The 21,717-nt window shown below is 36.4% G+C and overlaps 1 protein-coding gene across 4 annotated transcripts in view; it reads right to left on the bottom strand.

Moving 5' to 3' along the window:
* Positions 1-21,717, bottom strand: part of LOC135585405 (xanthine dehydrogenase-like) — a 32,598-nt gene extending 10,881 nt beyond the window's left edge. The window contains exons 1-9 of one of the 4 annotated variants that reach the window (XM_065155748.1): positions 21,396-21,717; positions 18,629-18,728; positions 18,180-18,288; positions 17,173-17,274; positions 11,498-12,994; positions 8,925-9,167; positions 8,487-8,801; positions 4,637-4,876; positions 92-376 (exon numbers count right to left, since the gene is read on the bottom strand). In XM_065155748.1, coding sequence (XP_065011820.1) covers positions 92-376; positions 4,637-4,876; positions 8,487-8,801; positions 8,925-9,167; positions 11,498-12,994; positions 17,173-17,274; positions 18,180-18,288; positions 18,629-18,728; positions 21,396-21,531 — 3,027 coding nt within the window. In that variant the 5' untranslated portion in view covers positions 21,532-21,717. The remainder of the gene's footprint in view (positions 1-91; positions 377-4,636; positions 4,877-8,486; positions 8,802-8,924; positions 9,168-11,497; positions 12,995-17,172; positions 17,275-18,179; positions 18,289-18,628; positions 18,729-21,395) is intronic. The other 3 variants (XM_065155746.1, XM_065155745.1, XM_065155747.1) reach the window with 3 other exon arrangements.

The following is a 21,717-nucleotide window of genomic DNA, read 5'->3' as shown; positions in this document are numbered from 1 at the left end:
CACAACAATGAAATATTCCGAAAAAGAATGAAAAATCATCAGAGCAATGTCAAAATTTCCCTGTATGAGAATTATGCATAACTAAACTTACCCTTATCTCTTCAGGACTTCTCTGTAGCTCCATGGCAATTCGTTGAATCCAATTTTCTGCAATAAGCATTCCTTGAGGACCTCCAAAACCCCTGAAAGCTGTATTACTTGGGAAGTTGGTGTAACAAACTTGTCCTCTAACTCTCATATTTGGAACATCATAAACATTGTCAGAATGAAACATAGCACGCTCAAGGACTGAGCAGGACAAATCTAATGAATTCCCACCATTGTTGTAGAGTTGGAGATCCAATGCCAAAACATCACCAGCAGTAGTAAATCCAACCTGTAAAATACTCATAGTTAAACTTTTGTTCTGAAAGACAAATAAAGTATATGTTGTCAAACTTCACAGTTTTTCCTGATCAAAAGATTGGGTCAAGTGTATATTGTTGGATCAATTTGAAACAAAAGAGATAGTGCACTTTTAACACCGAGACCTCAAGAAGCTAGATGAAAGAAAAGTTAGCAGCATTGAACTATAATATTTAAAAGTTGAACCATGGTATATAGCTGATGCAAAAAAGAAAAGTCACTTCCTTTTTCAGTTCTAAAACCAACTTTCAGTGAAACCAATTAATATGAACTCCTTGTGTTTAAAATCAAGGTAAAACCATTGAGAAGTACTTAGCAAATTTAGTGGCAATTTAGATTAACTCTATGAGCATATTGGAGTTCAGCTCCAAAAAACATATATGAGTTTCAGAATTTACTTCCTTTATGGATTTCTATTGAGCACTCCTAAAAATCCTTAATAGATCCTATTTATATCCAACTTCAAAATCTCAAATACTCCAAAGCTAAACAAAATCTGAAGTCTAGTTAAGCAAAAGAAGAAAAGCACAAATTCCTAAAGACATGCTATCTTTAACTATATGAAGAATGTTCTTAAAGCAATCTAATGATCTGAAAGATATAACATGACCCAATGTAAACAATTCCAAGCCATCAAATCTGCAAATTACTTTCAGTTGCCTTGACCAAATGCAACTGGCAGTTTAAGCAAGAAACAAAATCAACAATCTTCCTGTCCTAACAAGGAAATATATCCACTATGTTTCTCATTGTCCTTCAAGTTGCCTTGAATCAAGCAACCTTCACTAGAATAAGTATTTCATATATATCCTACAGCTAATGGTAAAGAAAAACTAACTGAACATCTTGGTCTCAGCGCAAAGAGCTTGCCTTAGAGCTTGATCTTTTGCTTAGCAGGTGAAGCAAAGCTGAAAAAGGGTTCACCTAATGAACAAGCAAAGCTAGAATAGCTCCGATTCCTAACACCAAATTAGACCTCAGTAGCTCAACATCTAACTTGAGCTCTTGTGCAGCTCAAATCCAATTAAATCAGCAGCTCAAGTTCAAACAACTAGTATCTGTTAAGCCAGGCCTGAGAATCCAATACCCAACTCAGCTAGACCAGTTTCCATCCCAAATAAAAATGGAAAGGTCTACCAATAGATATTCAAGGTGAGCTACAAGTTCAATAACTTAATATCCCAGAAAATGTAGAATTTGCATGACAAATTTACAGTGCATCTTGGACTACCCAACTCAACTCTTACAGAAACATCCTCCTTGCATAGGAAAGATAAAGCGAAAGCCACAACAAGTAACCCCTTTTGCATCTCGCTTGCCATGTCTCTCCCTTCTTTCACTCTCTCCAACAAAGGATTTCAAGTCTATCCTAATCTCCTGAAGAACTTCTACAACTTTGCCTCGCTTAATATCTGAAATTCTACAAATAAACTCCACAGAGTATACAATCACCAAAAAGTTACATTCCTCATCATGATTATAAACATCTTTAAAGACCCTATCCTTCCTCAAACAAAGGAGACAAACCATAGTTTTAGAAAACATCTAAACAGAAAAACCAATTGTATGATTTCCCTGGACTGAAATTTTGTATTCATCTGTCATTCATGGATAAAAACTGGATCCCAAAATTAGTTTTCTTAAAACAGAGATAAACATCCATTCTTACACACAGGTATTGCCAGTTTGCAACAATAATGTCTCCAAACCTCACTTTCCATCATAGGACCATGGGTAAGATGAGGGATTTTAGCCTCCAATGTACCAACCTGTATCAGTTAGCTTACGTTGTTCTGACAGGTACTGGACCTAAAACCTAGGGAGATACCGTAATAGAGTTGGCACTATGGTATTACAGTATTTTCTTGGATATATTAGCCCTTAATTTATCAACTGTACACATTGAACAAACCTAATCTACGTTTCATAGAAAAGAAATATATAATCTAACGTAGAAAAAAAGGAGAGTAGTGCTTTTAAATAACTACCTCTGTAAATTATTGTCTCCAGTATTCACCGAATACTACCCTTTCTCCTTCACGAAGATTTAACCCCTATCTTCAATCTTCTATTTATATCCAAAGTTTCCCATTTCTGTCAACCAAGGCTCATCTTGGGAGAAAATCTTAGCTAACGAAAAGTGTGTTACTCCTAATTTCTCTTTGTTCCCTTCCCTCTTCTTTTCTTTTTTTCTTTTTCTTCTTCTCTATGATTCAGTTGATACATTTGGTGTCGGCATGGTCTTGGTTTATGTCATGACAAACAACTACTTCCCTCCTTTTTCCCTTCTTCTTTGTAGGAAGGTGCAAAACTTTCTTAGCTGGAAGAAACATCAATTTTGTTAATTTTTTAAATCCTTTACAACTAGTATTTGATGACATATATGTACAAATATCAAGTGTTCGACTTCTAACACCATATCCGGGCATAATCCACTTTGATTTTGTTGAATGAATAAGATGTTAAACAAGCACATTAATTGCTCTTCTTTTTTCCTTTCAATCATTACAATAAGTTAGGCCTTTATATCAAGTTTCTAAATTATCATCAAAAAATTTATATGAATGCACTTGTTTGTGCAAAGAATAGTTTAAAGAGTATGAAACAACATTTTGTCCAAAGCATTAATTTTGGTAAATTCGCTTGCACTCCTAATGACCATCATCAAAATTGAATTGTAGTACTACATCAGATCATATGAATGGTCAGCGCACGTAACAGTTTGAGGAAGCATATAACGTTATAAACTAAGCTTTCTTCATCAAGGTTATTTGTTTATACAATGTTTGGTGTTTTCATAATCAACAATCAGACTTTAACAACTAGTGGGTTAACTACTATTTTAAAAAGCCTAAGCTCATATGATAGGGTTCAACTTATATATAAGCTCTAACATCACCTTGCATGCAAGCTGGATGAAAAATAACCTTGACATATGTAAGCCAAGGTTAATGGTATTTGCAAGACCCATATATGGGGTAACACCGAGCAAAAGATTGAAGGAAAAGGGATAATATAGGAGAACTAGGACCTTAACTCGTGACCTGCTTTGTGGCCATGAGAAAATGATTAGTTGCATGACTACTACTCCCAAAAAGGACTGCACCGTCACAAAACACTTAGTTGAGAACTTGGAATAATTGTTAGATGATTTTGTCTGTAACTCCAAGAAAACCATCTTGGAAGTAGAAAAGGAGTAGATGACAAAATCCACCACATGACTTCATGACAGTGCAAGTACAAAATTAAAACATGCTTTCATACACCTTTTCTTAATTCAGTCAGTTAGTGCAAGAAAGAAAAAACAGTCAGTTCAATTATGACATGGTTTTAGCCTTTCAGGTAATCTTGAACATTGTAGTAGTCGTAAACCTCCTGTTATTGTCATTTCCAACAAAAGTAACAAAACTTCATTTCTTATAGTGGAGTGGACATCTATGCGACAAAGAAGTCATTGTTAATAAAGTACTGCCCAATGCCCTAGAACTATCAAAAGATTAAAAAAGTTCCTGTCAGCAATACGATATAATGACCTAGATTTTAGAACTATTTGATGGTGTCTAAAAGAATAAACTATAGCAAATAATAGATCTTTTTTTTTCGTTGTATTGAGCATATATTTCAGTTGTATTGGATTCAATGAGTTGTCCAAAGTCATAGAACCATCAAAGGCAACTAAAGTTCCTTTCTGCATTAGGAGATTATGATCTGGATTGTAGAACTATTTGACGGTGAATAAAAGGGAAAATAGTAGCAAATTTTAGATTTTTTTTGTATATTGAGCATATGTAATTGTTGTGTTGGAAATTGAGTTCTGACTGATAACTTACCAGTCCATCTTGTACTTCTCATCATCAGCATTTTTTCATCTCGCTTATAAATCAGACATATCACACGGTATCTAGGTTACTTGGATATTTAAAGGTGTGGAACCTGTATGCTCATTGCAACATTTAAAGATGACATATTAATAGTGTCAATAGAATTAAGGGAACTAACAACTAAAATAACAGAATATGCAACTTATAACATGTTAAATGGTCCTGGCAATGTGTTAAAATTTCAGAAAGGTCAGCTCAACTAAAACAATGTTGATTTCCTGAAATATAGCAACTCCAAATGACAATGTGTTATATACGAGTTGGTTGGAATGCATTTAGTTGTTGAAACATAATTTCTAAAATTTTAAATTCTTTCCTTAGCAAGTGTCACTCCATTTCTTATCCTATACCTTGTATTTTCCAAGGAAACTATGGCGCTGTCCAGTTATCATCATGTCTGTATCTCTGTCTAATATAATTTTCACAGGTCTCCTCAGAAGGTATGATGGCACAGAAGCTGCAGCTGCAATGAAAGCAGATCTTGATTCTTTTCCACCAAATCCACCACCAATGCGCTTAGTCTTGCAAACAACTTTTGAAAGTGGAAGTCCAAGTACATGAGCAACACATTCTTGGTGATACTGAGGACACTTCAAGACAAACAAAGATATATAATAACGTAAGTCAAACTAGAACCGGAAAAGCTTTCATGCAAGTAACTAGAATCATGAGAGAAGCAAGTTAACATATAAAAGGAAATTATCACCGAGAAGTTCATAACAACCACAAACACGTATTTCATTTGGATATACATACATACACATATATATATATATATATATATATATATATATATATATATATATATATATATATATATATATATATATATATGTCTGTGTCTTTGTATAAGCAAACTTAAATAAAATTACAAAATACTAACAATATTAATCCATAAAATATAACATGCTGATGATTTTCTTGTTATAAATTTAAGTACTTATTAAAATTTTCATAAAAAGTTGTCTTCGAATTAATTGTGCCTTTCTGCAGAATTTAACTGCCAATTATCAAGCTTACCCAATTTTTTGATTTGTAATCACAATTGCATTTTAATATCAGACATAAGTGATAGCTATAATGTTCACAAACATATCCTTAACATTCTTATAATAATACCTGAAACCTCAACAATGTATAACCCATAATGGACATAAAATTGCTGCATCCAAGACGTAGCTGTTTGGTTAAGCCCAAAATTTGGAATGTACCATAGTCTACTTAATGATATGTATCTATATCAAAACCAATGGTTGGAATACCATTTTGGACTAGTTCATGCTATCACAGATGGCTGCCACATGCCTGCAACACAGATGGACCTGCGGCTGTCTTTTAAGCGTTTAAAGCAAGGATTTTAGTTTCGTATTGTACCGGTGTTTCGAGCTTTGCCCAGTATGGTACGGTACGGTATGGGCATACCGAGCAATACGTTAGGGTGTACCGCTTGATACGTGTATATATATATATATATATATATATATATATATATATATATATATATAATAAAAAATTTAAAAAGAAAAAGGAGGCATATGCTGCTTCGGCGATGTCACCTCCTTTTCTTCTCCTCGTCACGTCAGACAAGGAGAAGAACATGGTCTTTTCCTCATCTGCGGCGTTTGACGAAGACGTTGAAGGCCGCAGATATCTCCGACCTTCGACGAAGAACGTGGCGAAGGCCGCAAGCGTCTCCGGCCTTCGGCGAAGAATGCAACGAAGAAGCTGAGCCACCGCCTCTCCGTTACCTCTTTGGATCAGGATCGTCGAGGGAGGGCGATGTCAAATCGGAAAGCATCGAGGTTCTCCCGATTCTCCCTCTTCTTCGAGCGCCTTCTCCCTCTTCTCCCTCAACGCACCTTCTTCCCTCGCCGTAGGTAGGCCATAGCAAAGCTAATACCGCCCGGTACGAGCAGTATAATTTGAAATTAAAATCCTTGGTTCAAAGTCATTCCACTCTTAATTGCCTTGGAAGTGTGTTTACTAAATTGCTTGAGTGCTGCATTATCATTCGAGGCATCAATACTTGCCTGCTGCTCGATTTCAAAACTAATCAAATTTTGTTTTTGTAGGTCTTTCAGATAATGTTGCACCTAGGTTCTAGGCTGACTCTTTGCTACCGGACATCATAAGGATACCTCACGACTTAGACAAATTCAGTTAAGTCCATGATAACATGGACTGACTTTTACCAATATGATATCCAATTGGGAAGCAGACCAGTGGATCTTACCTGGTTTGGTCTAGTATGGACTGTACCATACAGTAAGCTCACTGAACTGAGTTTATTGAGTGGTAAATTGCTTGGTTTTGAACTGTACACAGGTGATATACTTACAAGCTCAGTACCTATAGTCATTCTTTTATGTTTTAACAGGTGTGAATGATAACAGTGATTTTTATAATTTTTGTTTGTTTTCCCTCACTCTCTCTCTCTATCTCTCATGCATACTCTTTTTTCCCCTCTACTGCCTCCTCTTCCCACTGTCGCTGCCATTGCCTCCATGCTGCTGCATCACCAGCATTTCCTCTTCTTATTGGTTGTTGTTTCCTCCTCATCTTATTCCCTCTCTTTTCTCCCTCCACTCTGAACCAGGGGTACTAACTCTTAATGTGTTGCTACATTAATCCATATCAAAATCATACTGACTCAGCCACTAACCGATATTGGCATCAAATTAAGATTTTAAACCTTGATACAACAACAAAACCATAAGTCCCAACTATTTGGGGTCGGCTACATGGATCTTTTTCTACCATTGAGATCTGTAAAAAACAACTCTATATTGAAATCGATTAAGATCTAAGCTCATGAGATATGACATAATTTTACGTTGGTTATCAGTGACGTAACGTAACCCTCCACCTTTTTCATACAAGCTTAGGATCGGTATTGGCGGTGTTATTTTAAACCTTGATAAAGACATTAAATCCAAACAGTGATTTCAATAGGTGCTCGGGCGCTCAGACGAGGCAAGGCGAGGCCCGAGCGTCTCACTTCATTTCCAGGCGGGGCGCTTCAAAGAGGCACCGCCTGGGTGCTCGACCGAGCCCCGGCATTAGGCGCTTCGGGCGAGCGCCCAGGTTAAACCAGACGACCGAACCATTGTTTTAGGTCTAGTGGGCGCTCGACTAAGCCTAGGCGTCAGGCGCTTCGGGCGAGCACCCGGGTTAAACCAGGCGACTGAACCAGTGTTTTAGGTCTAGTTCGATCTCTAGTGCTTTAGTTGGTTCGACGAGGCAAGGCGAGGCCCGAGCGCCTCACTTCATTTCCAAGCGAGGCGCTTCAAAGAGGCACCGCCTGGGTGCTCGACCGAGCCCCGGCGTTAGGCGCTTCGGGCGAGCGCCCGGGTTAAACCAGACGACCGAACCATTGTTTTAGGTCTAGTGGGCGCTCGACTGAGCCTAGGCGTCAGGCGCTTCGGGCGAGCACCCGGGTTAAACCAGGCGACTGAACCAGTGTTTTAGGTCTAGTTCGATCTCTAGTGCTTTAGTTGGTTCAATCGAACCAACTAAAGCACTGATATCAACCTTCCTCTTGCGACTTCCCAATCCTAACCCTACTCGTCGCTCCCGCTCCCGCTGCTCGCTGCTATCACTGTCGCTGCCACTATCGTTGCTTCCGCTGCTGCTGCTCGCTGCTACCACTGCCGCTACCACTGTCGCCACTCCCGATGCTCTCAGTCAGCAGCCTCGATCTTCCTCTTACTCACACTCTTCTCACTTCGATAGTATACTGTTAATAGTATATTAATAGTATACTGCTAACTATATACTAATAACAGTATATTTATTTATTAGATTAATAATATATTATTTTAATTTTAATACTGTTAATTTTTATTTATTTTAAATTATTGTTATTGTTTTAAATTTTGAGACTTTTTTTAATGTGATATTGTGATTTTACAAGATTATCTTAATTTAATATCATATTTTTACTTAAATAATTATATTTATTAATTATATTATATATTTTTATATTTTAATGTCTCGTTTCGCTCAGGCGAGCACCTAGCGCCTCGGGCTTTTTTGGATCATAGCGCCAAAAGGCACCTAGCGTTTTTTAAATCACTGAATTCAGAAGCCTCAAATTGAGAGTACAAGACAGGAAAATAACATACAAGTTAATAATCATGACTGGTGAAAGGAATTGTGCTAATGTATTAAGGTTTAGCAATCCAAAGAACATCAACCTACTTGTGTAGAGGAAACCATATGAACTTCATTTCCACCATCGACTGGCCAAATCAAACTGCCATTTGGTTCCAAGTAAAAGTGCTCTTGTCCTCCAACTTGAACCTCTCCTTCTATGATTTTGTCACATTCACCTGACTTGAAACACAACTCTACATCTCCTTTCATGAGCCATCTTTCAGTGTTTGGATAAAAGCTGCAAGATCTCACAGCTTCTCTTATGGATAAGATAGCAGGCAAGTCTTCATATTCAATATGCACTTTATTTGAAGCTATCTTCGCATTGTCATGTGTATCAGCCACAACAACACCAACAATCTACATCAGATAAGTGCAAAATTAATAAGATTGATAAATGTTGTACTTGTCTTTTAGGCCTGACACAAAAATCTAAAAGTAAGTAAAGCATAAACACTTGGTATTTTTTGTATGGATTTATACCTGTCCAACACAAGTAACAATGTCTGAAGCAAATAGTTCCTCGTCTTTGAGAATTACACCAAGTTTATTACTTCCAGGGATGTCTCTGTAAAGGAACAGACCAACAAATCCAGGTGAAGACTTGGCCAGAACATCATCTATAGACAAAATTCGTGCATGAGCCCTTTTACTCAATATTAAAGCAGCATGTAAAGCTTGTGGAGGATGTGGCATGTCATCAATATATTCAGCCTCACCCGTAACCTGAGGACAGTTTATAATTAGAAAAAAAGGTGGTCATTTATGTATAGAAGGAAAAAAAGAAACATTTTGTGTTCCTATTTGTTAGTCTCTAAAGCAGGCATATAATAATGGATATATAGAATCATAAGCAACAAAGCTAGACAAATTTGTCACCTTATATAAAATTCTATCTAATTGTTTCCGTCACCATATTCTGATCAACAGTTAAAGTATTAAGTAGCAACTATCTTGTTGTCGTCCAATGACAGAATATATTACAAGTCCTTCCCATCATAAAAATTGAATAAAAAAGACCAGAGAATGATCACCAAGAGTGAATACGTCAAATTAATATGCATATATGACTTAAATAAATATGTATGTTATGAGGGTTGCAACTTCCTAGTATTCAATCTAATAATCAACAAAATATTCTAAAATGAAATATGTCACTGTAAGATGCTTGTGTCCCCAATATGACCACATATTGTAACAAAATATGAAACAGTATTTGCCACTTACGCTTGAGAAAATGTCAGCCAGAGCTCCAATATAGTGTCAAGGTAGCAAGACTGGCAAAAATTAGTATAACATAACTTCATCTTTTTCCCTTGGGATAGGTCAATAAACCAGTTGAATTTTTGCTTCCTTAATGGTGTAATTGATTTATGAAAAATAATAAATAATAGATTAGAGTGACAAACAACAAGGAACAAGGTTGGAAATAAATTGGAAGTTTATTTACATAATTACATCATCAGAACTATCAAAACAGCACACTTAATTTAGGCCAGAGTCGGAGCAAGAAGAAATACATGGAGCAAGGTGAACCAACTTAATCTAGACATAGTTAACTGTATTAAACTAAAATAGGTAGATGATCTATAGGAGTATGATGGAAGTATGACAGCATTTGATTTTTTTTTCACATGTTACATAAGTTAAAGATGGTACAACAGGAAAATGGAAGAGTAAAAATTATTGGAAAAGTAGAAAAACTTTAGCTAAAATGGTCCATTTCATTCCATCAACATCAATGAGAGGCTTCAAGGATAGTATTATTGCACCAAAAAGACAATAATAGAAAGGGCTTGGTCTCTGCCACACATTCTTTGTCCTAGTTTGGTTAATGATCATAGTCTATGTGAGAAACTTCACAAAAACGAGGAAATACTAAACCTAAAAAAATACTCCATGAAATAATTCAGATTATACTCATCCCCTTTCTAGATCAAAGTATCAAACTACTGCAAAGCATTTAGTAATTTGTAATATCAAGAATTGTTGGCTGGGGTTGCTGAGAAGTCATGACAAGAAAAGAAAAATCCAGGGTCACCGCCATATCACAAGTTGATGCAACACAACTTACAGCACCTACCAAAGAGATGATTAGAAGCTTCAAACTTTGATCACTTTGTGCAATGAGATTATTTCAGAGGATATAAGTAACGCAATGGAACGAAATGGAAAACAAACACGGGATACACAAATGGAAGCATATAATCACACCAACTTTTCGTCCCCTATGACATATTCACACCAATAAGGGCATATATCAATTTTATTTCTTGTAGAAGGAGACCAAATATAAAAATGGAAAGGCTTGTTCCCATGCCCAGAGATACAGTCAACAATCATTCTGCTAAGAGTTCAGTATGGATTTTCTGCATGGTTTCAGACATTCAGAATTTAGCATCCTATAGATAAAATTTCTCATGTCTCTCAAACAGCCAGAAATACTTTGAGATTCCCTTAAATTCATCAATCCACTAAATTTCAGAAATTCTACATTTTTTATCAATGGATTTCAGTTCAATTGCCAAATCTGAAAACAAACAAAATCCAATTTCTGTTCAACTTAGGTACAATTTCTACTCCGTCATCGTGAAGAGCTTTAAGATGCAACCACAAAATCTTCAGAATGCTTTCCTAATCGGTGGTATTTGCTTTTTCTTAAAGACTTTATGGTACTAGACTACCAGACTTAAATCTCTATCATTCAGTTACAGCTACAAGACAATCCATCTGAGCTGGGATTACTTCTGTAATTAAGGATTACTTCTGGAAATAAGGGATTACTTCCAAAAATTGAGTCTATCAACATACCAACTTTCCAAGGAAGTGTAAAGCCTTGTGCTACTCAACTACATAATTTTAATCACAAACAAAGTGTACCATAAAAATTAAACAATACACTAATAGATGAGATGACATTGCATGATAAAGACCCGTATCAACAAAATGACTAGATGATAAAACTCAGTGTAAGGACTCACATGCATTCACTATACATTGTCTTCAAGAAAAATGAAGGTTAGACAAGAGACGTGACAAAATAACTATATTATTACCTGTAGTTTTGATGAAAGATGAATTGCAGGTTGTCCCACAGCTGTCTCATGTCTTGTCAGGTCATAGCTCTGAATTCCACTAGTTTGTGGTCTCGAATAAGCCTGTATGGCTGATAGATGTTTTCCATGCAAGCCTTCACTGAAAGATCCTTTCTCATACATCTCATTTGTAACCCATGAAAAAAATTTGAAGAAAAAACTTAAAATTAGGGATTTGCGGAATTCAATCATTCCACCCGGTGCATCTTCTGTAAGTACAATATCCTCTTGCAAAATTTTCAGTGCACCCTGCAACAAGTTATTGTCCCATTTCTTTTTTCTGAGAAAACTCTGAGTTTTTGATGCAATTAAGGAAACTGGGGCAACCCCTCCATAAATAATGGAAACATCAGAAACTTCCCAGATTCCACAATCTTGTTTAAGAAGCACACGCATGCCAGCATTAACAAGTGCAATATCATCCTCCCTTCGGTGTGCTTGCTTGAACTCTTTGACAAATTCCAAACTTCTAGTCCATGGTAGAAAAACTGAGAGTAAAACTTCATCATTTGCAAGATCAACTTTGCGGTAACCAAGAAAAAACTCTTTTGCAGGTATGGTCCTAACATTTCCTTTGCAGTTCATGATCCGCATAATTGCTCCTGCAGCCATCCAAAGTGGATTCAAGTCTGATATTGGACTAGCAGTGCAGATATTTCCACCGACAGAAGCAACATTCTTTATCTGATTTCCAGCGAACCATTTCAGCTGCCTCAGAATGGCCTTGCATGATGAGGTTTCTTCAACAGGATGTTGCATTATAACCTTTCTAAGAAATTGCTGAAGTAGAGTTAGCCTAACAGAAGCACCGATCTCAAGTTCATTTTCATTCATGCTTAATATGTTAAGCTCTGGCACATGTGTGACAGATATTAAAACTGGGTACTGGGAATTTTTGAATTTTGTCTCGATACCTACTTCAGTATTACCAACGACAAGTTTGGCATCTGGATAACGTGACTTCAAATCTAATACATGCTGAAGTTTAAGAGGTCTGTACCACTTAACTCCACCAAAACCATGCAAACACAGAGGCATATTTTTCCTTAAAATAAGCTCTGGTGGGAAGATAAGTTCCTTCTCAAAGTACAAACTCCCATCAATTTTGTTGTACAAGACAGGGCTGTATTGCTTGACACAAACTGAGTTGTCCCTCCTGTTAGCTGTACCTTTCCCACAGGAGCATGGTTTTCCACTAGAAGGACAAATTAAGTCACCAGCTGAGGTGCTTTCCAAAGATGTCTTAGCGTATAATAAATCATCAGTTTTAGCAAAGACACGAAAAGCATCAAGAATTGGTCTATAACCCGTGCAGCGGCACAAATTTCCAGCAAGGCTTTCTTCAATCTGCTCTTCAGTAGGTGGTTCACCAGATGATCTTAGTAGTGCATACATTGACATGACAAATCCAGGAGTGCAAAAGCCACATTGTGAACCATGAGCTTGAGCTAAGGATTCCTGCATAGAATTTATCAATAAAACGAAGCAATAAGTCTTTATGATTCCAACAATCAATTGAGACAAACAGATCAACATAGAATTGAGCAGGTTCCTAGCAACACTGAACCAAGTTTTGCAAAGTTATTAAAAAGACTTTGATAAGCTAGGAGGAGATGAACATGATAAATAGGGACAGGCTAACATGACAAATCTTGTAAAAGTAGGGCATCATACAGAATGACATGACATCTACTAATGTAAATATATTTTCATGTTCCTGTAATAATGCACTTAGTACTGTATAAAATATATGTAATCATCATATGTAAGAAGATACAGAAACATAACAATCGTTCATATAAGAAGCAAACATTCTTTTAAGAACTTGAAACACACACACACAATAGGGCATATCGAAATTCCAAATAATATATATTACGAATTTTTGACAAGTACTGAAGCCAGAAGCCATACATGAATGATTTTAGCATCTGACATGAAAGCATGAAAAAGGATAGCCCAGCGAACAAGGCTCTCAACAGTGTAGTGTATGGGCTGTGTTAACAAGTGTATGGATGTGATAAAAATCCTAACATATTTAAACTACTTGACATTTAAGAAGGGTCTAACAAGTGCTGGTATCTGAGACAAACACAAAACAAACATGACAAGCATTTTGACATTGGTGCTCGAAATGAGAAAACTAGTGATTGAGATAAGGGACAGATATAAACAGTTAAAAAGTTGTCCTATTGTTTGAAAGAAAGAACACAAAACGAGCTTATACCATTCACTGATTTTAATTCTTAAATAATTATTATGATTTTCAAGCATAAAGACATCATGAAACTCCTTTCTTATACATTAAAAAAAAAACCTCAACTCCTATATTTATTACTGAGTATAAGAATAACCAACTAATTATAAATGTAAAAGATCACAATAAACCATTTGTCACCATGAGAATCACAAGTTCAGTATGTAATGGTACAAGCCAAAAACTAGAATGCAAGGTTTTAACTTTTAAGTGCCCATGTCTGGATAAAAATCTTGAGCTAACCCAAGATTGAGACCAAGAAAGGCCAGTCTTGACCCAAGTAGACTGGATTAGCAAACATGGTTAGTTATGAACAGACAAGCCTTTTGAGTGAGAAACTAGCCATTTTAGTCTAACCATATGTTCAGGGTGGGAAGATTTTCCCTTTGTCAAGATTATCCACTATTACACAACATATTTCTCTTTGGCTTTTATTGATGCATAGGAAATCTGAGGGTTATTGGCTATCTTCCCAGTAAGAGCTTAACATCTACAATTCTCAACTCATTTCCAACCATCACAACTCCCCAAAGTAAAACTACCAACCACTAGTGGGAGACACTCCCTTCCCAACTACTCAAGTACACACATTTACAGGAGAGCAGAATAAAATCAACTTTGCATCAATGAAAACCAATAAACCATAATAATTAGCCACAACACCAGCCATGTCAAATTCATTATCCTTCACCGAAAACAGAAAATGAGACATCCCTCGGACCATCAACAGAAAACAATCAACATCATGAGATCGGGTCTCTCAGTGGTGTAGAATCTTATCCAGTTGGATAAGATAAGTATGTGTGTTTAATAAAAGGGAATGCTTTCAGCCTTCTCTTAAGCAAGTTCAGTTATTAATAACTGAAGACAAGTAAAGCTCTACTGGACCTACTTGGAAACTTTCCCCAGGCAGCACTTAACTATCTCGTGCTTTACTTGAAGACTTCATGAGATCACTTCTAATGAATACTGAAAATTGGGTGATCCAAATCTCCATATCCGCTTTTATCTGCCTGCAACCCATTCTCTTTGCCATCACAACACTAGGGCTGTCCCATTCATTCTATGCTGATGCAGGCTCGAGCCGGCTTTTTGGGAAGCCCATTACCACCATGCTCATGGCCCCACTGGCCTGCCAGCGGTAGTGGGAATTCTCTTGTTCCCTGGTTAAAAAGTGGTTCATTGGATGCCAGATCTACTCCACAAGGAGTGGTACAACTTGAATGAATTGAGAAAGAGAAATGAGTAGTTTCAACACTCAATAGCCCTTTATCCCCCTCTTGAGCTGTCGGTTTTTCCATCATGCCCTCTTTAGAGTTGTGTGCCCCTGTTGATGCCAAATGGGTTGGAGATCCTTCAGATAGGTGCCCAACTACAGGCTTTTGTATTTTTTGGGCGAAACCAATCCAAAAGAATGCATCCAATTTCACACTAAAAGTCAAAGAAGACTTTAGTTGAATTGTTTCTGTGATTTGTGTAACCAAGACTTCAGCAACAATCTTGAAGATTATGTAGTTCCTTCCCACTAAATGAATTATACACTAGCAGCTAGTGAAAGTTTTATGCTCTGGATTGCATAAATCATCCTTATAATTCTGTTGTTCATTTCAATTCATCTTCCAACAAAAGCCTGTTTCTGAATATAAAAAGAGGAACAATACTATGATTGACTGGGAATTGTCTTTACTAAATAGTGTCAAGTCAGTAGATTCTTTGAAACTGCAAGCAATAAAATAATGGTATGTCATAGGATTTCACCCTTATGCCAAATTGCATTAAGCTACCATGCTTTTGGAGCCTTCTCTGTGGTACTGTTCCAGGAAACAGCAATTGAGTTGGATACTTTGTAGGTGTGCAACAGGCTGCTGTTTATTAAACAAGCCACAATTTCATCCCATATCGAAGCAGAGAAGGAAACCAGTTGCAGTTGACAAGATATTCAGAAACATTTGCTGAAATTGGGCATCAACATCTTCCACATCTAAGAGTTGAACTAGAACAAGGACCGTTGTGCTGTATCAACCAGTAGTATCGGCCCGTGGGCGGACCGGTACAGACAGGTCAGTACCAACAAAATTCACAAAATGATCAGAAAATAAAAATTATTTTTTAGATTTTTTTCCTAATTTATTGTTATATAAATTATATTTAGATGAGAATAAAGTGTATCTAAGCCATAAATGAATCGAATTTCTAGGTTATAATAAGGAAATTTTAAATTTAGCTTTTTAGATCTGTCAAGGACCAACTTTGTGAGGCTTAGGCTTAGGCCTTTGTCGAATAGAGTTGCTTTTGTTAGGTTTCATTAAGTAAAATTTTTTGATATTCAACAAAATGGAGAGATACATCAAAATATTATGAAAAAAAACATATGGTTGAAATAGATTGGGGCATAGAAGTTCTACCTATGAAAAATTTTATAAAACCATTATTAGATCAAAGATATTTTATGCAAGGTATGCAATACCGTACCGTACCGGTGTTTCGAGGTTGGCTCGGTACGGTACGGTACCGGCATACCGAGTGGTACACTAGGGCGTACCAAGTGGTACACTAGTCCGTACCGAGAGGTACACTAGGGTGTACCAAACAATTCTATATATTTTCTTCCTTACTGTAGCACTGTAGCACTGCTACAGTATAATACTATAGCACTGTAGCACGTTCCATCCGGTACCGGGCGGTCCGCGTACCGGTATGCTGTCGGACCGGTACGTACCGCTCGTACCGGGTGGTACCATTCGGTATTGCATACCAAGGTTTTATGGTTCTGATATTGGATAGTTAAGAAACAATATATACAAAAAGTTTTGTCCCTAAGATAAGAATGTTGAGGTGGATGTACAAAATTACATATAAAAATAGAAAAAAATATTTTTACTTGTGAACAATTAAATGCAACTCCAATAGAGGATGAGATTTATCATAGAGGATGAAATTTATTGGTAAGATGAGGGAAAATCCTTTAAGATGGTTTGGATTAATGCTAAGGAGATCTATAGATATTGTAGTATAAAGATGTGAATTAATATTAGTGGTATGAGTAGAGGTAAAGGGAGATCTAAAAAGACATTAGAAATCATAAATAAAAATTTAAATACTATTAATTTAAAGATGATATTATCTTTTTATAAAACTCAGTGGTGGCAAAAGATGCATGTAGCCAATCCCAAATAATTGAGATTTTATTATTGTACCATTTACAAATAGCAAAGAAATAAAAAATTTTCATAAACAGTTAACTACATTAAGTTTTAAGAGTATTTCTCATCTAAGATGCAAGGCACCATCCAACCTAGCTAAATGTTCAAGTTACTAAGAAACCAAGTAATCAAGAATTCATGCTTTGCAGGATAATGCACATATTAGGCAGTTATACCTGACCAACTGTGACCTGAACTCCCCAAGTATCAGATAAATCATAACCTGCTTTCTGAGAATTATATAATATCGATGTGGCTGTTATACATTTGAAGATGCTCTGTTGAAGATAGCCAACAGAATAATCACATTTCATGAAGGGTTACTTCAAGTTTTAAGAGTAATTCTCATCTAAAATGAAAGGTATCATCCAGCATAGCTATCTGTTCATGTTGATTCGAAACCAATAACTCTTAATCAGGAATTCCTGTTTTGCAGGATATTCCCCATGTTGGGCAGTGTATTTCAGACCGACTTTGATCAGGTCATAGTCCACCAGAAATGAGGTGGTATTCCATACATTGCCTATTGATGCCTGACAAAGATTTAACTCTTTCATTGAAACCATAAAGAAGTTTAATTTAGGCCCAAACACTTAACTTCTGACCTAAAAGTAGTGGGGAAAAAAATTTCAATTAGTCAAGCCGAGAAAGATCCTTTCAAGGTCAATCTACTCTGAAATCTAGCCTTCCATTTTTGGGGTTCTATTCACATGAAGGTAGTGATCAAGAGAGCAGAGATGGCTGGGTCTGTGTCAGTTCAAGTGCAGGAAGAGGACAATCTGCATCTTGTATGCTCCATTCCATTTTTCTCGCTCTTTTTGTTTCTTTTCATTTTCCAGTGGCGCATTGCTTGATACAGGTCAGACTGAACCACACTGATAATCATAGTCCAACCAAACACCAGTGAGAAGTCTGATACAAAGAAGACAATTCTTACGCTTGATAATGTTTTTCTACTTTTTTTCATTTTGTCTAATCAGCTACTTGCTAAAATAACCCAAGAAATGGATTCCTTTTTTCTCTTTCGAGTTTTGTGTTAATTTGATGCATCATGCAAAGTAAATATGCATTGATGAAGATACACTACCTTGATAGGGTGCAAGGGTCGCTGATGGTCTCTGTCCATCTACTGTTCTTACATGCATTGGATAAATAATATATGCATTGAAGAGAAAAACAATACCTGGATAGGATGCAAGCCACGTTGACTATTCCCAATTCCTTCCACTGTTATTACATGCATTCCTTCGACAGAATATAATGGAGCCAAGCATGCATTTATCGCATGGTGCCTGCACATGAGTTCTACTATCACAAAGCTGAACTTTTAATTAGAACATCTTATATCTCTAGGTTGCTTAAAAAATAACACAATAGCTTAGTTAAATGATGAAAAGCACAACAAAGAAAATCTCATAGATGTATGGGTGAAGAAAAACCAAATTTCTCACTTAAATAGATTGCTAAACATAAAGTCAGCAACAGAAGAAACTGATTCTATAACCAAGGATATTTTGCATCCTAACCATAAAGAAAATCTATAAAAAATAAAAAAATCCTTTACTTTTTTCCAAAAATTTAACTGATTAGAAGACAGATTTTAACCAGTTATAATCGGGACAAGATTCTCACACTGATCTCTTTGATTGTTCGTCAAAATAAGAAATCATCACTGTACAAGCTCCACAGCCACCTTCGCCACAGCCGAGCTTAGCTCCAGTCAGGCCTACATCTATACCCAGTAGAAAATCCAATTTACACCTTTGTTCAATCATTTTATTTGTTTTGCAACAACATCAAAATCTCCACAAAAACAACAGTCAATCATCCAAGAAATTGTTAAAAAATTAAAGGTAATCTTCAAAGAAAAATAAGCCTGCAGTGAAATGAGATCATAAAAAAAAATAAACTGTGTGTGCCAAAAACCACCAGAACAGGATCATATTACAGTGACACAAGGTTAAGGATATAAAAGTTGATTTGAAGTTCAAAATAGCAATCTATCTTCCCATTCAATTAGTGCCCACTCATATCTTGAACAGTGCACTAACCTTTATCAATTTCATCATCAACTTTCCATTTTGAATCCAGCCATTCAGAATTTTAGATGCCTTATTGAATTCTACAATGCCTTCTATTGTGTTTTATCAAGTTTCTACCTGTGTTCTCATTAACTTCACAGATACTTCTACTCTTTTGTACATTTCTTATATTGCAGTACTTGCAACTTATGATGTTTTACAATTATATTAGTGGGGTTACCTATTAGTTCATGCAAACAGAAGTACAATAAAATATGCAACATAACATAGCTAGTTTTCAGGAGCAAATCTCACGATTGTTCCTGCAACACCCATATAACCTACAGCAACTATGTCCAAGACATGTTTATAAATCAACAAGGCTGAGTGAAGGAACATATTCCTATTTAAAATACAAAGTTAATAGCCAAAGGGCTGAGCTCAGATTAAAGGATACTGATAGTAAGAACAAAGAATACATATTAAATAAATTGCATACAGAACCTGCTGGACATGTTCATAAATCAACGAGGCTGAGTAAAGGAACATATTCCTATTTAAAATACAAAGTTACTAGCCAAAGGACTGAACTCGGATTAAAGGATGCTGATAGTAAGAACTAAGAATACATATTAAATAAATTACATACAGAACCTGTCGAACAATAAAACAAGACGGCTTCCTTCTGTGGATTAAGCCTGGACATTTCTTGATTGTCACATTGTGGCAGGTAAAAATCAAATCTACAGAATGTCACTAATACAAACAATGAACTTACAACATGAATATCATGGTATGCACAATAATGTGCTATCAGCATGAGCTACAGATATGTTCCATGTATCATGTGTCACACGGCATGAAATGCCAGTACCTCCAACAGTATGTATCCATGCTGGAGCCAAGTGGAATATGAATGGCATGGAGCACCAAATCAACACTGACTCGGGTAGTACAATTTGTTATACTGCCTGGTATACCGGTGTCCAAACCAACACTGACTCGTGATTTAAAAACTTGAACCAATTATTGCATGATGAATCTCTAAATTTAACATTAAACATGATGCTGATTCAGTGATTATTTTGTGTGAGTTCATTTAGCTTTTCATAAGTCTGACATCTTCATTGACTAATTTCCCAAGACCAAAATTTGTATAAAGTTCAAATAACCAGCAAAATGATTGGATGTGGCAATTCTTCCTTGGTTATCTAGATAACATAAGTATGTTATCAGTATCTTTTAACATAGAGTTAAACTCAGTGCCTAATGTGGTTGAAATGTAGGTACAATCTTTATACCTTTTTTCATAAGAACATTCTCATGTATTTAGCTTTCTGGGTTGGCAGTGGCAGATGCTCTAAAGCTGAAGATAAAGAATTTCAACTGTTTATACTCGTTCAAATAAGCTATCAGAAGATTGACCTCGACCAAGTGTTGGAAGTTGCATATGCAATGGATGGTTCCCATCAGGATTATAGATATCTACTGGCAATTTTAAATTAAATTCAAGATCAAAATTTAATTTTCTCTGGGATCATTTTTGTTAGGGAGATAATCTGGCTATCTGTTTAAAACTTTGAAGTTATGGACTACGTCACTGTTATGCATTTACATATCTTGGCCCACAAAACCTCTCTGTCTCCTTCATCTTCCTTTTACCTACTGCCTCCTTAAATCACTTCCTTCCTTCTTCCTCTACAGGAGAGTCTTCCTATGATGCTGACGTGGTTACACAAAAACTATAGAAGAAACAATGAAGAAAAGAACAGGGAATTCAATCCAAGTCCCTGTAGGTCAATCCAAGATGGCTGCCAGAAAACAAAATTTCAAATTTCCATGCATTCAAACCTCACAATCCAAAAATAAGATTTCATAGACAACGTTTCCAAATAACAACCAAAACTATTTACCAAAATAGTCTACCAAAATTCAATCAGTATTACCAAAATTAAGAAAATAATCCACTATAGAATACGTCACAACCAATCAAAAAACAAAAAGGAAAAAAATTTAGATTAAAAGAAAGCAAACCTTGAACACTTCAGCTGTATTATGCAATAACAGAGACCAAACTGCAGAACCAGAACCAAAAACAAAAATATGTTCACCAAACAAACCTCAATTTTGTTCGACAAAAATGGGTAAAACCAAAATAAAATAAAAACATTGAAAACCAGAAAGAACAAAAACAAAATATGTTTACCATATAAAGATCAATTTGACTCCAATTAATTCGGTACTACCAAAACTAAATAAAATAAAAAACATCGAAGACTAAAAAAAAAAAAAAACGCACTTTTAGTTAAAAGAATAGCAAACGTTGGGCTCGCATGCTCTTGAAAGTACAAAACTAGAACAACCAACAAATTACACACCTCTCAGGTATTGAAGGACGGTGAGGTGCGCCAAACCATCGGGCAACACCCTGCGAACGCCGTTCACGTAGACGACGACCTCCCTTGACCACTCTTCCTCCGCCACCACGTCCTGCGCCTTGGTAAGCGAACCCATGTTCCAATTCAAGATCCCGGGTCGCCCTCAAAAGCCCGATCCTTGGAGGCCAACACCGATCTCCAAACAAGATCACGAAGCGTCCTATGCGGCCTCCACAGCCCTCGCGGGAGTCGCCGCACCAAATCGATCGATTTCGGATGGACTCCAAGTAACTTATCCCACGATATACCGGATAGACGCGAA

Source organism: Musa acuminata, chromosome BXJ3-6, assembly GCF_036884655.1.
Source record: "Musa acuminata AAA Group cultivar baxijiao chromosome BXJ3-6, Cavendish_Baxijiao_AAA, whole genome shotgun sequence".
Lineage (NCBI taxonomy): Eukaryota > Viridiplantae > Streptophyta > Magnoliopsida > Zingiberales > Musaceae > Musa > Musa acuminata.
Note: the sequence above shows the minus strand (reverse complement) of the source record. Positions and strands in the feature narration are given on the sequence as shown.